Source organism: Brachyistius frenatus, unplaced genomic scaffold (genome assembly GCF_029030835.1).
Source record: "Brachyistius frenatus isolate BFR_SWC_R1_liver_20210118 unplaced genomic scaffold, ASM2903083v1 Contig_10, whole genome shotgun sequence".
NCBI classification, from domain to species: domain Eukaryota; kingdom Metazoa; phylum Chordata; class Actinopteri; family Embiotocidae; genus Brachyistius; species Brachyistius frenatus.
Window position 1 is genome coordinate 1,892,247 of NW_027210609.1, and position 22,259 is coordinate 1,914,505.

Below are 22,259 nucleotides of genomic sequence, written 5' to 3' on the forward strand. Positions count from 1 at the left end.
CAACATGATGACCCCATGTGTTCTGTGAGAATTGAGTCCACCAGACATTACAGGTCTTCGGCGAGTTTGTTTCCAAAGCTGGGAGCACATTTCCGTTACACCGCCTGTCCGGCGGGCTCGATAGCTCATTAAGGTACGCGAGTGTGACGGATGGGGTCTGGCCAAAAATAATCTCAGCAGATGCACACGAGCCAGATGAGACCTTGAAAGGTATTCATGGGGACGCATGCACCATCAGAGCTTCTTTTGTCTTCTATCCAGGTCAATAAACCCTTTTTTTTTTTTTTTTTCTTCCTATATACTGGATGATGTTCCAGAAACCAAGTTGTATTATTAACCTTATTATTTATGTTATTTATTTATTATTTTGTTCGGGGATATGTATATTTTTTAAAGTTGCTGGAGTGGATTCATTTATTATTTATCAACTCACATTCTCTATTTTGAAAAGATACAAAAAAAAAAAAAAAGGCCTTGAAAGATGTGAGGTGTTTATGGAAGCCGAGAGTCTATATAATAAATAAACACTGAATTATTAATATTTTTGCATCCGATACTTATCCTAAGTTATATTTTCAGTTTTCAACACAATAATAATACTAAAAATAAGATGTAGTGTTCTTCTTTACGTCTGGTGCATTTCCAAATATGTATTCATGTCAATGTGTGCGCCTGGCGATAAGGGCTGGCGGTGGATCGGCTCAGCGGGAGGGACCTTCTTGCCTGTGATTGGTTGTTACTTCGTGGGAGGGTTGGGGTTAGGGGCCAGTTAACTGTCAGTGAAAAGAAAAACAAAAAAACAATGCCTGCCGCCAAGAGTTTAGAGTACGTCTCCAACAGCAATCAGTGATGAAGGAAAGGTTTGCTTTTTTTAGATTCTCGTTTGTTATAGTTAAAAAAAAAAATCTAACACTTTTAATGTGCTGCTGCTTGAGATTATAACAAACATGTAGCACTTTGAATGATTCCGAATATGTTACGATTGTGTGCACAATACAGAAGAAAACAGTCCGTCCGTGACCTACGACCAAATCAGTTACAGCGATCTGATCCACAGGAAAATATAACTTTATAAATAATATTCGATGTTGCCTACCTCCCAGCTTAACACAGCGGTGTTTAATCAATAAGCTCATGATTCAACCGAAAGAAAACTTGACATTTAAGAATATATTCAGTGGTTTTAAAATCGGACTTGAGTAGTTCATTCAACAAAGCGGTCGTGTCAAATGCGACATTTTGATAAAAGTTCTGAAAGCACGTTATAAATCTTTTCAACTCTTTTTCAATTTGCTCCCCATTTCTGTGCAGTGACACAAAACTATACAGCAGAGGTGAGAATTTAAGGTACTGTATGACTCGCATATCAATCTCCCTGACAAGTGAACTGCTCCCAAAATAGGTACAGATCTAGCAGCCACGAGCAAGCTGACGATGGCCATGCCCCCCCCCCCCCCCACCTCCTCCTCCTCCTCCACGGTAGCAGCTTTGTGACCTGTGGAGTCAAGGCAGCAACTTAAAATGTGATTTATGTGAAGGACCACCTTCTATCAAACTCAAATAAAATGAAAACTCAAATTCCCTGCCAAACCATAAGTGGAAAAGGCAATCAGCAAATGTAATATAGAGAACTTTATTACAGCCGCAGTGGCGGGGACATCTATTATGTTAAAAAAAAAAAAGTTCTCTATGTAAGAGGAGTCAGACCCACTTGTGAGTGCAGTTCATCACATGTTCGCTCTGTACACCCACACTGCACTTCTGAAGTCTAATGTTTACATCAGTTGTCGTGTTAACATTAAAGCTTTTTTTTTTTTTTTTATATCTAGCTCAACGCCAAAGGACCGTTCCCGCCCATTTAATTTGTATTTTAATCGTACCCACATAATGGAGAGCTATAACTGGGACTCTCGTAAACAAAAACAATAAAAGCTTTACACAAATTGAAAAACTTTTCTTTTATTATGTCAATTACAGCAATGTTTTACTTGAGGTCATTTGGGATTTTTGTCTTTGTTCTTCCTTAAATACATAATCTTGATGCTGAAAGGCAAAACATGAAGATTTCTCAAGGAGATATAAATTAGTTTCAAATCATATTGTTCAATTTACTTTCCCATAACATGCTACAAGTGTTGAAGCACTGCCCGTGTGTTTGCTATCTCTGTGGTATAACTGGATATGGTCGAGAGTGAAAAGGGGGGTGAACACTGGAGAGACTATGAACTAAAAATAAGAAGAAGCTTTTCATTAGTCGGGCCATGATAATATTTTCATCATGTGCCGTCTTACCAAATCTGTCAACTCACTGAAACAAAGATGACTCAGAAGAAAATCTTTGTTGCATTACTGCAACATGGCTTTCGAATGAAAAGCGACACATGAAACAATTTTGCACACGTCCACGTAGAACGAACAAAAGCAAAAAACAAAAACAAAAAAAACCCAGCTGTGTTCTGAATATCTTACTTTCATGCATTTTGGCATATAAAAGTTGGCTCATGTATCGTTGTCATGTGTCAAATTGTTTGCCGAGAGGCTGTCAAAATAACATCCGAGATTAGATAAATGATTTGCTCCACTTTGGGGCAAAATACATTACATTTTGTTCAAGGTTTACATAAGCCAATCTTACTGATCCAGCTAGAAATGTTGGCAGCTTTTTTTTTTTTAAAGTGCTGTAAGAACACTGGGCCGTATTAGTGATATTAAGAATTATTTTCAAGACGGACATTATTTTAAGGAGACTACAACATCATTCCTGTTATTTTGCGACCGGAATTATCTGCTAACACCCAAACAAAAAAACAAAAAAAAACAAAAAACAAAGAGAGAGAGCAAGTAAAAACATGACACATACTTGAGATTTAGACTTACGGAATAGCTGTCAGGCTGCACATCCAACCATAATCATACACATACTTACCACACGCATATACAGTGTTCCTGAGGACCAATTGTTGCAGTAAATAACTGCCATTTTCATTTTTGTTTCCCAAACAAAAATATGCCGATAAGATATACTCTACAATATAATGACTACAAAAATTTAAATCAAACATACATACTTTGCAAATCATGTATAAACTGAAGTAGGTGCCCATTGGGAGAGACATGGGAACTGGCTTTATCTAGGTTTTAGTCTATTCAGCACATGCATCAGAAGACTCTGGAAACATCCAAAAAATCTAAACAACCAAATGGGGGGAAGATCTGGAGCAAAAGAACTAACAAGTTCCCCTAACCCTAACCGATACATGATTGCCATTTGCAGGATATCAGCTGTCCAAAATAACGGCACCCTAATCTTACTGTTTTGGGTCAAGTAATGACACATTTTGAATATATTAAGTCATTGTCATTTACAGGTTTCTTTTTTTTTTCTTTCTTTTTTTGCAAGGCTGGCTAAAAATCGAGGCTCAGTTCAGTTAATAATATAGATGGAAGATAAAAAGAGTTCCCTCCTTAAATCCAGCAAAGGCAGTTGAAACAAGCAGACTTGACTTGTTTTGAGTGAATAAAATCACCACAAAAGGTCATCCTCAGTGCCTTAATGAGTCCAGAGTGTTGCCCGTTAGGTAAACACCGCGTTACCAGGAAGAGCTCGACAACGTCCACGTGGCTCACTTCATCAGCACCTCCTGTAACATACGAGTTGACAAAATTAATCAGCAACAATTCCGATTGTTTGTGACATTTTTAAAACAAATATGAAATGAGACCTGTTTCTCGCCGTGTTAAAATTATTGTCAAACGAGTATCTTTGGATTTCAGGCTACTGGTCGGAAAAAAACAAAGAGACTTGATGTCGTCACTTTATAATCTGAGAAATTGTTTATCGTTAAAATTTTTAAGGACCTGGTGATTGAGAAATAATTGTGAAACTAGTATACAAAATTTAAAAAAAAATCACCATTAGTTGCAATTCATGAGGCTGTATTATCTTCATGTAAAATAAAAAGGGAAAAAAAAAAACCCACTCATAACACATGACATATAAACACAAGACTGTTAGAAATACTTGTTTGGCCAATATGTAAGGTTTTAAAAACCAAAAAGTAATTTTTCTTTTATAAAAGTATTTCCAAAATGTCAAATTTTCAGGATCCTATAACTTGTTTTTTTTTAGCTTTGTGAGAGGAAATGTTTTTTGATATTCCAGGTAATTGTTTATTGGCTAATTTAAATCATTCCATTTCTCTCAGAAACAAACAAACAAAACAAAAATCCCCTAATTTGTGGTAAAACACGGTTGTTAAAGTGGCTGAATTTGTCGGTACTCTGAGGGAGTCACTTTAGAAAAAAATTACAACCATGTCTTTGGTGTTTCTGTTGTCCAATGTCAAGTAACAGCCAACGTATACAGTGACACCAATACATCTGCAAAGCCCCAGTTTACATAGACGTAGACAAAGTAACCAGACAAACAAACACAGGATATCTTACCTGAGTCTCTTTTGGCTCTTGAACTGTTGGTTCCTCAGCTTTCACCTCAGCGGGAGGCGCCGTGTTGGCCATCTGTAAGCTCCTGGTGACGGGACCACCCACTCGCTCCCTCGTTCGGAGGGAGAACCGTTCCTCTTTCTTCAGTTGTTGTGGTGGTGATTTGGCCTCTGCTAATCTCTTGGGCGCTGCCTCTTTGCCCATTCGCTGCATCCTCATGGTTGGCCGTTGTGCAGTGTCACTGGGAGTGTTCAGGCCTGAAAGGGTGGGAGGTAGAGACTGAATCTGGCCCTTCTTGGTTTTTTTGCTGGCAGAAACGAGTGCTGGGAACGAGGCAGGTCTCTTTAGTCGGGCCGTTGTAGCTGCGTTTTTTCCTTTGCTTGCCTGGAAGGATTCTGCGTCTGCTGCATTATAACTACGCGCTCTGGTCTTTCCCAGAGTTTTGGACTCTGTCGCTATTTCAGAGTCCAAAGCTTTCTTCCGAAGACTCGTGCTTTTGTCGAGCGCAGACCCTGCCTCTTTTTTCACCTCAGCTAGACCTTTTTTGCCCTTTTTCACAACAACAACAGGCTTCATGGGACAGCTGATTGCCATATGTTTAGTCAGACTTGCAGGATAAGTAAACTCCCGACTGCAGTGGGGGCAGACATTAGAAGCCTGCTCTTCTTCAACTTTGGCAGTGGCCTTCTTTACAGTAGTGGCAGCTTTATTTTTAATTGCCTTCTGGACCAGTTGGTTCTTTTTCTTGCTGAGGGCACTCATTTTTGTTTTACCAGTATCTTGATTAAAGTTAAGTCTCTTTGGCTGACCCATTCTACGGAAAGCACTCTGGCCTGCAGCGGTTGCTGTGGGTGACACGACTCCGTTTGGACTCTTCACTATTTGCTTGAGGGGGATGGGATTTTTCTTAGGAGTGTAACGCTTCTTATCACTAGCATTGGCACAGGCCAATATGTGCTTGTGCAGTTCAGGCATGTTGTCAAAGCTGTTGCCACACTTGGTGCAGCGAATGGCAGTGCTGAAAGTTTGCGGTATGTTGTGGGTGGTGAAGTTTGTAGCCGAGGCCACAGAGCCAGCATGGGAACGGCTATGATAAGGAAAAGGCGGTGGTTTATAACTGGGGTAGTGTTGGTTAATGCCAAGGCGGACGTCGGGGCCTTTAGGCTTCCCTCCTTCTGAAGCCATGATCTTTATTGTAGTGTAAAGCTCCTCGTTGGGGTCCTCTGTTCCATCATCTGCATGATTACCATTAACATCAGGTTCTTCTTTCGCTAAATCCGAGTCACCGGGTGGAGCATTTTCAACTGTCATCTCTGGTGCTGGTGTTGAGGGACTGCTTTCCTCTTTGGCTCTGGATGGATCTGTGTAATTTTGTGGCCTAAGTTTGCCACTCTCTACAGTAGTATGTGAACATGTCTCATTTGGATGCAGATCCTTTTGGTGCTGCTGGAGGTTACAGAGAAAGGCAAACTCTTTGGAACAAACGGAGCACACAAAGATCTGGCCCACTCCGTGCAATGACGTCCGGTGAGCCAGCAGGGCCGGGGCATCACCGAACAGCTGAACGCAAAATTCACACTTGAAGGGCCAGTCTGCAGCGTGCTCTGCGATGTGTCCACTGAGCTCTTTGATGGAGTTGAACGGCTCCTCGCAGACGTTACACACAAAAGTTTTGCAGTATGTCAAATCGACTTCCTCTGCCTCGGAGGTTTTATCCGATGGTTTATCAGGAGCAGCAGGCTGAGAAAAGTTAACGCCGTCCTGAGGTGCATGATTCATAACTGACAAGTCATCTACACAGTGCTGAGGCTCTTCTTTGATTTTAATCTGAAGGAGAGACGGTGACACGAGTGATGGGGATGAATCACATGATGCAGGAGATGTTGAGGAAGGAGATGATTCTGGTTGGGATGATAAAGAGGCAGAATTTAAAGATTTCTCTGTTACTGAGACAATGCCTTGGTTCAATTTGCCATTTAGCAGACTGTTGCAACTTGTAGTGAGAGAAAAATCCTCTTCTGTAGTGGGTAGATCTACTGACGCAGACCCAGGAGGGCTCGATGTCACCTGAGGAGGAGTGTTTGGAGAATCCAGTGGCTCAGAAATACTGTTCTCCTCCTCCTCATCTTTGCTGTCCCCGGCCAAGAAATTCTCCTCCGAGTCTAACAGGGGCTTGTGTTCAACTGATCTCGGAGACATTTTTGGCGAGAGGACAGGAAGAGGTCTCAGTGCAGATGAGTCTGAAGGCTGAGAGAGAGGAGAGCTGGGCATGGCGGGTGGAGATGGTATTGTAGGTGGTAGTACAGGAGGAGGCGGTGTTGGGGACGTCACACTGCAGGTGCCAGGTGAGGAGGGATTCATGGTGACAGGGGTCAAAGAGGGTGGAGATGGGTGGGCGGACTCCGACGCAACATTTGGAGAGCGAGAATGGAAACAACTTAGGTTTGCCAAGGCCAAGGGGCCTTCCTCGCCTGGCACAGCTAGACCAACATACTCATTCATTAGCACCTTTTCAAGCATACTGGTGTTCGGCTTTCTCTTTTTAACTAGTGGCTGCGGTGCTGGGTTTCCCTTTAACTCGGGCTCAAGGGTGGTCTTCCGATGCAAACTTAAATCAAGAGCTGAATCCCCGAGCACCTTGTTTAAGCTGTCACTTCTCCTGCTGACAGAGTTTGACAGATCCAAGGGCTGCTGATTACAGGAATTCCCTCCTGCACTTGAAGAAGGCTGGCCGTGCATCGCATTACCAGCAGGGCTCATGTTGTCCCCATCATCTTTGTCCTGCAGGCTGTCGGGAGGGGACCCGCTGTGGCTTTCCAGCTTTGGCACCTTAAGGGTGTATGAGCTCACTACTTCTGTTTTACAGCTCTCCGTTTTACATGCAGGACTGAGCTGTGGAGATGATGGGGGAGAGGCTGTTCTTCTTTTAAACTTTCCTGAAGCCCCTTGCAGCGGCGTGACTGACAGCGGCGAGGCCAGTCTATGGCTTTCTGTTATCAGGGCAATGGTTGATTTCTGAAAGTCTTGTGTCTGAAGGAGCTGTTTGAGCTTAGGCGAGAGGTAAACGGTTTTCTCTCGCTGAAATGCTGCTGAATCTGCAGCTTGCTGGAACAGTCCTCCCACCAACAAGTTAGACGATGAAGATGTAGAGGATGACGATGAAGATGACGGCGTTGTTTCTGTCTCCACCTTAAGGCTGGGAACGAGCGGGGGTGTAGATGTTCTCCTTTTTGCCATGGGCTGCCCAGTGTTGGAGATTTGCTTGGCGGCACTTGTTCTACCCTCCACCTTCAGCGCTTGACTGATCTGATTCGGGCTGATTATGACCGTGTCCAGACCCAACAGGGCCGCAGATCTCGAGTCCACCTCTATCACCTCGCAAGTGCTCACCGCACTGGTGGACACGATCTTGCCATCAATGTAGAAGCTCAAATTCTCGGAGATGTTTTTGGATATGTCAATGGCATAGTCGTCACGGTCTGCCTCATCTTCTGTGTCTGCACTGGGCACGTAGACGGGCGGAGGGCTGGTGCTGGGGGACTGATCGGGCAGCTGTTGCTGCGCTGATGCCTCTTGCAGCAGCATGCCTTTCCTGCGGACTCCCTTTGGTAACAAGTGCCGCTCGTGTATTCTGCGTTGGTGTCTCCGCATGTTAGTGTGTGTTCCAAATGCTTTATTACAATACTTGCAGGGATGGAGTTCCTTTGACTCCCCATTTTCATCCAATACAAAGGGACGGTCGGCAAGAGGCCCTAACTCCTTTCTCTGCATCTCAGAGTTGTGCAGATGTCCTCCTGTAAACTGGGACCCTATGGCTATATAGTGAGTGTTTGGGTTGGTGCAATCAGGACTTGAATCCTGCTGCACCGCGGGACCGAGTAGACCGGCAACTCCAGCCAGGGAGCCGGGCCTTTTTTTAGACCCACTCTCATGCCTTCTCTCATGCCGCCGCCGTCCCACCTGTGAGCCAAAGGACTTATTGCAGTACCGGCACTGGAACAGTTGTGCTTGCTGGTTGGTGATGGCATGAATGTGTATATGACGCTCCAGACCCTGTCTGGTGGAGAAGTGGCGTTCACAGTGCTGACAGGGATACGAGTCTCCTTGTGGATCACCCTCCATGTCACCATCAGGGTCGAGGTCAAGATCCGGATCCACCTCTGGTTCCTGTCCTACAAGCGATGAACATTCCAGCTTCATCTGTGAATCCTTATGGCTTTCTTCACCAGCTGTTAGCGATGGTCCAGACTGTTTCTTTTGCATTGAATCAGCCATAGCTGAAAGCTGAGCAGTTTGGTACTGTATTTCATGTGGTTCTTCCAAATCGTCGCCATCTTCCTCCTCTTCTTCTTCCTCTTCCTCCTCCTCACCATTTCCCTCGTCCGCCAATGCTGCTGACATGTCCAGCACGTCTTTATAGTCCGTGCTTTCCAGGGGTAGGGCTTCCTTCGGTTCCTGCGAGGGGCCTAAAGATGACGGCCGCTCATCCTCCTCCTTCTCCTTCAAACCTGTAAACATGCGTCAGAGTTATGTTCTCCCAAACTATTTCAGGAATTCCAACAAACAGTTAATACTTTAAAAAATACTAAATAACTCTCCAAAGACATGTTAAATTGAAAAGTGCTTCAAATATATTCATTTAGATAGACTATACTTGGCAATAAGACCACCTACCTTCTCCCCCACCCCACATCTCCTTGACAGTAGGTCTGGTTCCACTTGTTTTCTTTAATCCACCCAAACCAGCCTGTCTGACTTTTTCTGGCAGCTTTCTTCTGGCTGCAAATGCAAAAACACACATCACTTTGTGTCAAATTTGATCAAAACACATATTTACAAAGGAAACGTGTGTAGAAAAATGTACAATAGCTTGTTGCAATATTCTTTGTTGCTGTCATTTCATTTTCCTCACAACTATTTAGTTGGCAGAAAGTTGCACAACAAAGCATCAATGACAGACAATGTAATTAAACAGATATTAGCATGTTAATATCAGAAAATAATTTCTTCAAAAATGACAGGGCTGTAGTTTGAAACATTTATTTTATTTTTTTTTTACAAAATAGTAGGCTTTATATTTGTGGCAAACTAATTGTTGTGACCAAAACGTTTTCACTTTGTCTACCAGGCAGGCGGGCACACTTACGCCTGGAAAACTTAATAAAGTTATTTAGGTCAAAAGACCTGTATGATTTTTTTTTTCATTGTAGCAATAAAAACCTATAATTTCTACGTCAAAACTTTTTTTTCAGCCAATATGTTCAATTTACTACAACAGAAATCTGGTTTGCACCCCACATGATGCTTTTAAGAATTCCATTACAAGTTACCGCTTTAAATTTCTAAATCAAATGTACGACACAACCTCGCAACCCATCATAAAGCAACCCTTACATTTTATTCATAAGTATGGGCTTGCATGAGTCAATTGTATTACTATGAACATTGCTAAATAAGAGTCTTGGTCAATGCCTAAAGTGAGTTTTAGAAATTCTAGGCCTTGTCTGACCCGGGAGGCTTCCCTACACCTCCATGTCACTGGAGTGTGTTGGCAAGGTCACCCGACCTGGCCTACAAAGCCTAGTTCATAGTTGGGAAACACATGCTGCAGGTCAGTCATCTGACCAGCATGGTCCGAGGCATTCTGCTAAACCTTCAGCAGCAACACGACTACCCACACCTTTGTATAATCTTACTGGCACCGGCCAGTTCTGTTTTTTTTTTGTTTTTTTTAAAATCCAGCAGTCACTGCACAATCAAACCGAGCTTCGTCATACATTAGTTAAGTACCATGAATGATATTTAATGTTCAGATAAAACTGAAACAGGATAGCTATCTTTGCAGTACAATACAGGGCTGCCAAAAGTCACAACACTGCAGCACACAGAGATGACAAGCTGGAGGGTTATTGCCTATAGACGGTGTAAATTGGGCTCCTCTCACACAAAAAAAACATCTTATGACGTTGCTCACTGTCATAAAATATATTTTAATATACAATACAATTAACAAATCATGTTAATTATACGTATGCAACAATGTAATTGCATATTAATAAGAGTTAAAAGTCACCTAAAGACATCTGTGATAAATAACATTTGATCTACACAGGCCTATTGTAATATTATGGCAAAGGATATGACTAAACAGACCACGGTAGCTCACATCACACAGCAGCCACAGTACGTCTGCATTTTTAATCACTTTTTCTTCTTTGTTTCCCTGCAATGAATTTTACACATAATGCACTTTTCTTTTCTTTTTTTTTTAAATGGAAATATCACGTTCAAACTTCGTGCAGACACATTTGAATCGCCAGCACATAAAGCAGCCGACGTACGTTTCTTTTGCGTTTTGAAACGTCTCCCGAGTCGCAGCGAGGTTTATAATCCCATCAAACCAGAATATAACAATAGATCGAGCTGGTTGTAAATGGCTGCCGTCGTATTGAACAGTTCATCTTATCGATACGAAAGAGTTTGTTGTTGTTTTGTTTTTGGTGATAGTAATGTCCTACCCACTGTTTTGCCATCTGCTCCTGCACACCGAGATGTCCGGCGCGCTCAGACCTAGCCCCCCGTGTAGCCTCATGCTAAAGGCACGCAACACCCGAGTCTTGACAACTCGATGAACTGGTTCTTCTGGACCCAACAAACCGATTCCAAAAAAAAATGTAAAAAAAAAAAATGTAAAAAAAAAATAAAAAATACTCTCCCCCAAAACATGTACCCGCGATAACCTCCAATACCTTGCGCGCACCACCACCCCCCCCCCCCCCCTCACCACCACCCACCTCCACCGCCACCTCCACCTCCTCCTCCCCGGACTAGTCGGATGAGGCAGCTTTAGCTTGAGCTAACCTGCTAGGCCATCACCAAGTAAAGAGAGGCTCGCCGATGGATGGCTTTTCATGCTGCTTTGAGGAACTCGGGGAAGGTCACATCCTCGACCACGTCCGGACCCCGACGAGGGGAAAAGCTGCTCAAAAAGTTGCCCGGACACTCGTTTAACAGCTGAACTCGATATTTTTGAGGCGACGAGTTGGCTAATTGGTCGTTATTTAGCGCTAAAAAAAAAAAAAAAAAAAAAAAAAAAAAAAAAATCTGCTAACACGGACGAGTTTGTTTTTTTTTTAATTTTTTTTTTTAGGTCGGCGGTGGAGGAGGTGGTGGAGGAGGTGGCGGCGGAGGGTATGAAAGTAAGAGGAAAAGCCCCACACATCGCAACGCTTTAGCTCCCCCACTAGCCTTCCTTCAATTTGAAGCTAGCTAGCTCGGCCACTTTACAACTTCGACCGAGCCGCGAGCGGAGACCAATTCGTGGCCAAAAGTCGGGCGTCGCGCGTAAAGCGCGCAAAGCAAAACGCGATCCTCGGAAGAGTCGAGCCGAGCTCGAATGTTCATCACGGTTAATGAGTGAGGCCTCACCTCGCTTCGCCCCGGGTGAATTTTTCCTGCTCAGACTACTGGCTCTTTCTTCCTCCAGTGCAGCTGTTATCTCAGGGTTGTCTTCCACAGTGTACCACACCAGCAGCTCCTCTCCCGGCCCGATAGGCTGCAAACGACGAGAGATGAAGGTCGGCCACCAATCACAGGCCGGCTTGCTGAGAGGCAACAGGGATATTTGGGCTACCGTGCATCTAATCTGTTTTAAGGGTTGAGGAATTTGACAGCGTTTTTTTTGTTGTTGTTTTTTTTTTGTTGTTTTTTTTAACCCGAGTATGCAGAGTACATGTACGCTCTACTTACCCGGCAGAGTATTCTTCAACTCGGGTCTTTTCAGCTGAATCTTATAGAGCATAAAGCATCGTGAAATGCACTGTGCAGTGTGTCATTTAAAACTGATGCACGAATGCATTATTAAGTAGTGGTAAGCGACAAAGTTCCTCAACTCCTGTATTAAAGTACAATTTTAAGGTAGTTGTACTTCATAATTCAAAAGGGAAATATTGTAGCCCGCTTTCTACTCCACTACATTTATTGGACATATTTAGTTACTTTTAAGATGAAGATCTTAATACAATACCACTGTCACACGATTTCAAAGTACAACACATCGTTGCAGATTAAATCAGTGGAAGACAAAACCTTTTGTCTTCTGACATTTAACAAAACAAAGGGTTTAGTCGCGGTCACATTTCAGATGTCTCGGTTGTTCACAGCTCCACCAAACACCGAATTGTTCCTATAAACTAATCACAGATAAGAAGATATAAATCTGTCCACCCCACACAAATAATTATGTAAAACTATAGCAATATTTTAAACAAAATGTATTTCTACTATTACATTCGAAGCACTTAATGGTCCCTATGAGTGATTTATTATTGGGATATATTATGTTATTAGATTAGTGATGCTGATGCATGAGTGTGAGAAAAAATATCTTCCTGTTGGACCAAGTTTTGCCATTTCATATACAACTCAGAGACTGTAATCTTCAAGAATTGATTGTATTTTATAAGCGCAATATAATTTTCAATGTTAAAATCATAATGTCCAAAGTAACTTGTAACTATTCCAGCGCAATAGTGAGTATAACTGTCAAACGTGTGTGTATGCACAGTCTATCTAAAATGTAAAAAAAAAAAAAACTGTTATTAGCATGCCATGACATTACTTAACATTGCTAGTTTTTTCCCACAAATTGCATCACTGATGTATTGTGTGGTACATTTTGGTTTATGTTGATATAACAAATAAATTGTTGACAGTTTATTAAGGGTTTTCCCCTTTTTTGTTACTCTTATTTCTAATCTTTCACAGCACATCCGATCAACTTCAGAGGCACCAAAGTGTGCGGCGGCACCTCAGCTGAAAAATCATTGATCAAGGATGGTTTTCAAAACTTGTTATACTGTATTTTTGCACATAGGAGTGGTTATTTGCGCCATTGTTGCTGCACTGTGACTTATGAATACCAACAGCTGTTAAGTGATAAACTACGAGGGCATTAAAACATTTTTTTTTTTTTTTTAAATCAGAGAATGTTCCTGTTGCACTCAAACTGTGACGTGCACCGAGCAGGGAGAAACTATAACCTTCATGAGTAAATTACATCGCTTGATCAACATCAGCACCGGGGTTGCTCTCGCTTTTGAAAGCGTTTTGCAATTTGACCACGGACTTGAGCCGAGAGCACACATGAGGTTTGTGTTATACTCTGGGAATCAGCAGCCGAGACCCTTAAAATGCTCCAGAAAGCCGATGACAAAAAAAAAAAAAAAAAAAAAAAAGCAATGAGCCTAGAGAGGTGTTTTGGGTGGCTTTGATGTCTGAAGAGGGGCAGAACATCACTGTCCAAAACTAAAGAAGGCACATCCAGGTTGAGGTTTCTTGGACATTTGCAGGGTTGTGCCCCGTGAATTCGTCAACACAGACCTACTGTGATGTTCTGAAGCATCAGAGGCAAAACATTCAGAGCAAACAGCCTGAACTGTGGTGAGGTGGCACTTTGGTTCTCCAACATGACCGCTCAGTGTGTAAAAAGTTTCTTGCCTACAACAATACAGTCATTTCCCCCCACCACTTGTTCAATTTGGCTGCCTGCTGCTTTTTCTTCTTCCTGTTCCGCAAAAATTTGACAAAAGCTTTCATGTGCGTTCTCCGCTCAAGTTTCAGGTCCACGGTCAAATCGCAAATACGCACAAACCACTACACACAAAAAAGTGGTGTAACTCAGGTGCTGATGGTGAACAAGCTATGTAACTCGAAGTCCTTACTCACGAAGTTTCTAGCGTCCTCCTGCTTCGGGCACATTATGGTGCTGCACTCCGTTCGCGCGCAAAAAGAGCAGTCTCTAAACTTTTTGGTTGCCCCTCATATACACATCCAGTTTGTCTCTGTAAAGACCGAGAAATGTATTATGAATATAATCTGACGTAATTGTGATTCTGAGATTTAAACAATGTTGCTGCGTACCTGCTTTCCAAAACAATCCAACCCTAATGACTTAATTCATCCACAAATTCACATATCTACATTTCAGTCCATGTACCACTACATGTGGGACCTGTTGAGACGTGAACGTGCGTTTAACCTACCTTTAAAACTTTGTAGTAAATGGCTCTGTTGATCTCCAGTGGGAAAAGATTCTGCTCCTCACTGGAGCGAGCCCAGTTAACGTACCGCAGCCAGTTGCCCTTCACGGGGTCTGTGGCGTCGACACATATCCAGCCCCGTGCTGGAAAATAAACCTACAGGACAACAGTACAAAGATGACATTGTGAGAAATAGTTATATTATATATATATATATATATGTAGGTATATATGGTTTGAAAACCTGAACGGGGTCACCTCGGTCAAAGTGGAATCTGAAAAATGTGTCATGTAATAAAAAAAAGTCAACATTTTGATCCAAATAAGAAGTTGTACGTTGAAAAATTCCAAATATTTTGACTTGTTGTCTAACTTCTACAGCTGACAGGTGCCTTTATTTACTCTTCTGAACTGTCGATGATATACTTGATAAAGAATGTAGCTGGGCTTGTTTTAGCTACCGTATGCAGGGACTACCACAAAAGGTGGGTGTTATGCATTTTAGGGAAAGGAGCCAACAGAGCAGCCTGAAACGTACCTCCCACATGTAAACATTACTGGTCACCTGGGACCTTTTCTTCTTCTCTCCAACAAATGGACCAAACCTCTTGCCTTTAGGAATGACTTGTGTGGCCCAGACACCTAAAAATACAAAAAAATTGTAAAAAGAAACACCTCATACACGTCCCATCTGAGACTTATATAATATGACATTAAAATTTCTCAGTTTATAAGCAATTTTGAGTACATTTAGAGAAAAGTGCCACAAATATATACGTATAAAGATATACAAGATATGTTGTGCTTAATTTGAAAGTGGTGAAACTCGGCCCTAACCTTAGTGGTGTGGATCTGTAGGACTCTCAAGATGATATTTATAATAAACCTCAGTGTAATAATGTTTGCTTGTTCAACACCAGCCTCTGTTAAATGAAGATACTAATTTCTGCACAGAACAGATCTGTCTAAAGTCAGGGGTGATAGCTCAAATGTGTATTTAAAAAAATGAGTTCCACACTGCAGATTTAACAGCAAAAAGTGTTGCAGTCCTCCAACTTTGTTTTTGATTGTTTTGTTTTCTTGCATGTTTTAAATTCATATATCTGTCTGAAGGATTATTTCGGATCAAGTAAGTCTAGATCGTGGGTGTTTACCTGGCTTCTGGAGGAATTTATCCGAACAGGCTCCTTAAAAAGGAATATAAGTGTGTCTGAGGCATGCTGGAAAAATACTGAAAGCCTTTTGATTAAAGACGCAACTGGCACTGAAGTACACTTTTGTTTACATGATTTGTCCCCCAAATCTTTGAATTTCATTTCCCAGATCAGCCTGGTCTCACTGAGGGTTTACAATCATTCTCTGCTGAAAGTCATATTCAAGGTTGTACACCCATGAGAAGCAAATATAAATCAACATATTTCCGGTTTTAGCAAATGTTAAAGTTGCAGCTATGAAAACAGAAAAGAGACTGACTACTTACCGATGCGGCTTTGATTTATAGCAGAAGGTCCAAAATTTAGACAGTCAGGCAAATCTTTCCACACATGAGCTGGAATTTCATCCAGAGATTCCACCGTCCCTCCAGTAACAGCCATGACCAACACTGAAGGACATGAAGCAAAAATCTTTCATAACGAAAAACATCAAACCTATGGCATGTTGTTATGGTCAAATTAATCTTCAGTTTTACATAAGATTTCACCTGTTGAAGGGAGTTACCACGAGATAGTTGGCACCGTGTCTCAGTGGCACCTTATCACATGAACTGTAACACAGAAAGTAAGAGATTAAAAGGCTTTCGCACACTGAATGCTCTCAAAGTAAATGTATTCCCAACTGCATTTCAGCAACAGCAACATTATGTTTTTGTATAAAACCAAGCTGTAACAACAGAGAAAAGCTACACTTATATTGAAAGTATTTCCATAGTGATTCTGGCCTGTGCAAATTCATGACAAGAGGCAGCTGTGCCCGTCTCCCATCATGAATGAAATGAGAGTTGTGACATGCAAATTTAACATCAGATAACAGTATTCTGGAGATATTTCCTTCTGCCTTGTTAGCTTACAAACCTCTTGTGGATCTGAATAATTTTGCAGGTAAACTTAATAAACAGACCTGCAGTACATATGAGGTGTGGCCTGTGAATTCATTCAGGCTGCATTTTAGGGCATGATGCTTCCAGTGTGTCAAAGTTTTAAAATGTCAGAAGTACATAATGCTCATCACAGGTTGTTTTGCCCTGAGATTAGAAAAAGTATTTAATAAAACTGATTAAAAAAAAAAAAACATTATGCAGGTTTTGGTTGTTTTTCTTTTTTTTGTCTGAATGCATGTTATGTTCACATTTCTCTGATAAAATTACATCTATGAGAGACCTCATTTATTCATTCAAGTTTTCAGAAATGTACATGGTATATAAAGCAGCAACTCCTTGTAGTTGAGAAACTGGAACCAGTATGGTTATTTTTGTTGGCTTTAAAATGATTATCAGAGTATTTTCAGATACACTTTTCTGTCAGCTGTGATCTCAAGTGATCAGTTTATCAAGTTTTGGCTCAACTCATGTTTCATTTGCATAATTTCACTGGCTCTGCTTTGGTCACTTGCTATTCCTCCCCGGTGACCGAAAAGCCATTTAAGGACAACAATAAGCTGCTCACCCATGTGTTGTGGGCTGGGCTTACACAGCATACTAAATGCAATATAAATATATATATTCCATACAGTTCAGTTGCAGATATTTTTACTTTAACGACTCTTACTTGACAAAATAATGGTGTTACATGATCTCAATGGCAGATAAATGACATAGCTGAGACAATCATCGTCTACATTGTGGTACTCAAGCTCAGGCTAGTTGATGTCACCTTAAAATAATGGATAAAATGCATGGACTTTTTATTGTTCATTTCATTTAAATAATTTAAAAAAAATTTAACTGACACTGCTGTGCTGGAATTGTGATCAGACAGGTTTAAATGACTCAATGACGCCGAAGTTAAAGCAACAAACAGAAAGAGAGAGTAGGCCACTGCGGGTGTGTGCGTAAAGCGGAATTAGGAACGTTTCGTCTCCGTTCATCACAAAAAGTTGAAGCGAATGTAAAGCGTACATCACAGCGCCTGAAGGATGCAGTTTATAGCAATAAAACCGTCCACTCCCCCTTTTTCTTCCCGATGCTGGAGTAAGGTGGCCGATGCGTTTTTCTCCCTCAATGTTTCCTGTCATATAGGGTGTTTTTTTTAATTATTATTATTATTATCATTTGGCTCAGGATACTCATACGCGCACTTACCTGCTTTATCTGACCGGGGACTTGTGATTTTTGTGCTCTACCTGCTTGCAATCTGCTGAAAATGGCGGATGGAGGCTTGAGTCGGGAGGCTTTTCAGTAACTCGGATCGTGGTGTGGTGTAGTTGGGAGAGGCAGCCTGTCAGACCTGTATACTCACCCAGCAGCGACGGGGCACTAATGCTCCAGTCAGCCTGAGAGCAGGGAGGATTTTGTAGACGACAAGAGGCTCCCTGGTCGCCTCTCATGCATGCAGTGGCTTAAGTCCTGTCCACACTGCAGCCTCACATGAAATCATGCCAATTAAGTGCCTAGATGCATGTGTGAGCAGAGAGGGCCTGCAGGCTGGTGCCATCTGTGTAGCCATGAATAGCCGAGGAGAATTCCATAAAAGCAGGCAAATGCAGTCGGAAAGGTGCTATTAAAGTGTTCTTTAACTTTTGTAGTTTTATTTCAAATGCTTTGCACATCCTTTGTTGTCATTTGTGTGATGTCAGTCTTTCCCCTTAATAATCCTTTTTTTTTTTTACATTTATTCAAAAACGCATACAAACAGGAGCTGTTTCAAACATAATTAATTTACGTGATTTTAAAAATATATATATAAGAAAATTTTAAAATTAGTGTTTGACATTGAGTAACTTTTCAAAAAGCAGAGACGATCCTGTCTTGCAAAAATATTTGTTTAAAAGCAGATGTCAGTAAGTTTATTTTGAGTCTAAAATGACTTGGTGTTAAGAAATGTCCTGCAGCTTCAGTAGTAGGCTAGCATGTAATGCTGCTGTTTTCAATACTGCTATCCTTTTGAAATAAAAGTCAAAAGGTCATTGATGGAGGAGTAAAAGATGAGCTTTTACTTGTCCAGACTCTAATTCAAAATCAGAGCTCAGTGCAAACACTGCATTGAATAAAAGTCCATGTCTAAAAGTCCTCTCTAGAAAAAGGTGATTCAGATATAACCCTCAACATCATAAATAACTTTTTATTGAACTATTAATAAGTGGTGGGGTGTAAATAGTTCTTATTTACACTCCAACACTTGTCAATATTTACTCAAGTATATCACATTTTTAGGTACTTGTACTTTACTTGCGTATTTTCCATTTGATGCTTCTTTATACTTCAACTGCACTACATTTCAGTAGGAAATATTATACTTTTTACTCCACTGTATTGTTAAGATCATTTGTCTCAATTGATAATATAAAAAAAGCTTTTAAAGTACAACACATTGTTACAGAATAAACCAGCAGTTTTCAACCTTTTTTTCATCTTAGTGTTTTTATGTCTTCATTTCAAGACTTGACAGAAGAAAAGTTGCAGCAAAGACTAAAGTTCCAGCAGCTACAGTTTCTTTTGTGCTAGCCTGTAACTTCAGCCTTGTAGTGTAGTAATTATACTGTTTCTCAAAGGGCAAGTCAGGTAAGGAAGTCCAGCCATCATTACTCACAGCTCATGGCTGTGGCCACTAGAGGCTGCTGTGCTACCATAAACGGGTTTTACCAGTAGCTACAACCCTGTGACAATGTGACTGGACAGAACAGGGTTGGTGTCAGAGCAGCACAATATCTGACAACTGAGTATTGGCTGACTCGTAACACTTGTGAGCAGATGTGTTATCTGTGTGTTTGGACTCTGGAGATCTTTCTGTGGCCAAATTGACTGTCATCTCTGCACAGTACACATGAGGAACATGTAAAAAAATAAATAAATAATATTTTTTTTAAAAGTAAGTATGTGTCTGATTTTAGTGTGTTTTCTTACGCGAATAACAGGTTACACTATTCCTACTGTTAATGAGTGTTAAAGGAAATGTGTTATAGCTTCTTAAGGCGGGACCTCATGTCACATTATGACACACAGTCAAAAGGTTCTTACTCTGTTATTCTGCACAGCACTCAACACTTTCACTTTCTGTTTCCTGACTTTGACATTTGTATTTATTTTGAAATATCCCAGTAATGCTGTTACACAAGAGCAATCACATTGTGAGTCACTCGTGGCCCGCCTGATCTACGTCTTGGACCTCAGTCACCATCCCACAACAATATGTGCTGATTCCTGTCCTCTTTTTTCATAAGCTTTCACCTCCACCACCCGATGAATACCACCTGCACCACCCCGATGACCTTCCCGTGTCCACCACGCTGACAGCTGTCACAGGACCTTCTGCTTTTTATGACAGCTTCAAGTCCTTGTGTCCATTAACTTCTTGTGTTCGCTTCACCATTAACAACTCGGACACTCAGATCTACCAAAAGGAAACTGAGAGAGTCATAAGGAGGTATTGTTACTTTCAAAACACTGAATAAACACAATTTCTTATGTACTGTATCCGTTAGTTTATCAACATGGATATCTAAAACTGAATTTCAAAAAGACAATGAACTTTACATCGTCAACAAAGTTCACATAAATACTGTCAATAAAATTAAATATAGAGACAGATAAATATAAATATAAAGATAAAGATTTTAACAGACAAAAAAAACAACCCTGTCAGTTACAGATAATTCAATACATTTATTTAGACAAACCTCAACTATCAGGGTGGCTGGCAGTCTTTCTGGAAGTTTTAGGACTGCTTAAACACAACAAACTCATGGTTACACTGAACAAAGGGCAAAACAAAAGTTAAAAAAAACTTCTGGTATTCTTGTTCTACACTTCAGTATCAAATGGTCAATATCCAATATATTTGTTATTGTCCAACTAATTAAGAATTTGTAAGGGCTGACATACATCGTGATATTTAATCACATAAACATAAAAAGTTGCTGCTTGGTATATTTTGCATGTATCAAGTACAACATTATATAAAAAAGGTGTAAACTTGTCAGAGCTCAGTGGAGGACAAACTAGTGGTGCAACCCGGTATCACGGCTTGATGGTGACAGAGATTTCTGCCCTGCATTTCTTTCTCTTAATGGTAGGCATATACATATTCAGTTTTCAGTCTCCTCTCCTGTGGAACAAGCTCCCAGTTTGTGTTCGAGGAGCAGAAACCCTCTCTAGCTTTAAAATTAGACTCAAAACGTTCCTTTTTGATAAAGCCTATAGTTTAGGCTCAGGTGGACTTGAACCAACCCTTCGTTATGCTGTTATAGGCCGACGCTGCTGGGGGACCTCGTCACACGCTGAGCTTCTTTTCTTTCCTCCTACTCTTTAACTGACTTATACCTCACCATCTTAGTTTTTGCTTATTGACTGTTGTCTCCATTCAGTTCCCTCGCTCGCGTAGTTTCTGTTCTTTCTTTTGCAGATGTCCGGTCATGGAGCTGCATGTCTCTGCCCTGCGCTTGTCATCTCCACCAACAGTTCTTCTCTTGTATCTCTATGCTGTCCTTTTCTCTCTCTGCTCTCCTCTCACCCCAACCGGTCGAGGCAGATGGCCGCCCACACCTGAGCCTGGTTCTGTCGGAGGTTTCTTCCTGTTAAGAGGGAGTTTTTCTTCCCTCTGTTGGAGGTTTTTCTCCCTTAAATAGGAGTTTTTTTCCCCTCCTAGCTTATGTGGGAATTGTTGAATTGTTGGGTTTCTTTATAATATTGTAAAGTCTTGCTGTAACAACTTTAATGTGTTAAGCACCATGAAATAACTTGTGTTGTGATTTGGCGCTATATAAATAAAATTGAATTGAATTGAATTGAATTGAATTGAATTGAATTGAATTGAATTGAATTGAATTGAATACAATTAAACATTATCTGCAATATTGGCTGAGATCACTCGGGTTGATTTATCGGCCTGGCTTTACTTCTCATATAAAGTTTTACTCCTTGATAATTTAGAAAATGCCTGTTACCGTTTTAAGAAGTCTCTGTGTGTGATGATGACTGCTTTGTGTGACTAAATCATCTTGATGTAATTTCGTATAACGCAGAACACCGTTTGAGACTTTTATTTGGAACACCGTGTCCCCTTTAACATCCTAAAAATATTGGCTGCGTGCAGGATGAGCCGTTCACATGTAGCTGGTGTTGCAGCATGCCAGAGTGTGATTAATAGGGGACCTCTCTCATGCTGCATGACAGAGCCGGAAAACTGATAGGACTACTTGCACTTCAACTGTATGTAGGACAAGTGGGGTGGGGTTTAATACATGTGGTGTAATGAAGTGTATGTATCAGTGGAAATGTACAAGCTGTACAGAAAGAACATTTGGTGGGTAGAGGCTGACCCATGTTCATGGTACATGCAGTAAAAATGATTTTTAATGACGATCAAACAAAAGATTAAACAAGCCACAAGTGCAAAGTTGTCACCATCCATACATTTCAAAATCAAAACATTGTCAACCAGTCAGAATATTCATCATCATCTCAAATACTTACATTTGTATTACACCACCACTATTCTGATATATCCATATGTTTTATACCAGCTTGTGATCGCCTGTTCATGTTGCTAATCTCGACATGTAATCACCATCCGACAGCTACAGCGATAAGATCAGTTGTGGAAAGGTTACCCGCGCACAATG

General features: G+C 41.1%; 1 protein-coding gene across 3 annotated transcripts; it reads right to left on the reverse strand.

Moving 5' to 3' along the window:
- Positions 1-1,939: 1,939 nt before the first annotated feature.
- Positions 1,940-17,880, reverse strand: prdm2b (PR domain containing 2, with ZNF domain b). 3 transcript variants are annotated; one of them, XM_069690826.1, is made up of 9 exons: positions 17,782-17,880; positions 16,186-16,248; positions 15,964-16,086; positions 15,022-15,125; positions 14,487-14,639; positions 11,872-11,998; positions 9,118-9,222; positions 4,447-8,951; positions 1,940-3,641 (listed from the first exon to the last, which is right to left on the reverse strand). In XM_069690826.1, the coding sequence occupies exons 3-9, from the start codon at positions 16,076-16,078 to the stop codon at positions 3,624-3,626; spliced, it is 5,127 nt and encodes a 1,708-aa protein (XP_069546927.1). In that variant the 5' UTR covers positions 16,079-16,086; positions 16,186-16,248; positions 17,782-17,880; the 3' UTR covers positions 1,940-3,623. The 3 variants fall into 3 exon arrangements, with proteins under 3 accessions (XP_069546927.1, XP_069546929.1, XP_069546928.1); XM_069690828.1 differs by lacking the exons at positions 11,872-11,998; positions 14,487-14,639; positions 15,022-15,125; ... (1 more) ...; positions 16,186-16,248; positions 17,782-17,880 and adding an exon at positions 11,305-11,480; XM_069690827.1 differs by lacking the exons at positions 11,872-11,998; positions 14,487-14,639; positions 15,022-15,125; ... (1 more) ...; positions 16,186-16,248; positions 17,782-17,880 and adding an exon at positions 10,966-11,120.
- Positions 17,881-22,259: the final 4,379 nt, after the last annotated feature.

Excerpts from the sequence above, each read along its gene's own strand:
- prdm2b (XM_069690826.1), bottom strand. The coding sequence starts at position 16,078 with ATGGCTGTTACTGGAGGGACGGTGGAATCTCTGGATGAAATTCCAGCT. Across the intron at positions 14,640-15,021 it reads GTAATGTTTACATGTGGGAG|GTTTATTTTCCAGCACGGGG; the intron begins GTACGTTTCAGG and ends GTTGTCCTGTAG. Across the intron at positions 11,999-14,486 it reads TTTACTACAAAGTTTTAAAG|CCTATCGGGCCGGGAGAGGA; the intron begins GTAGGTTAAACG and ends CGTCGTTTGCAG.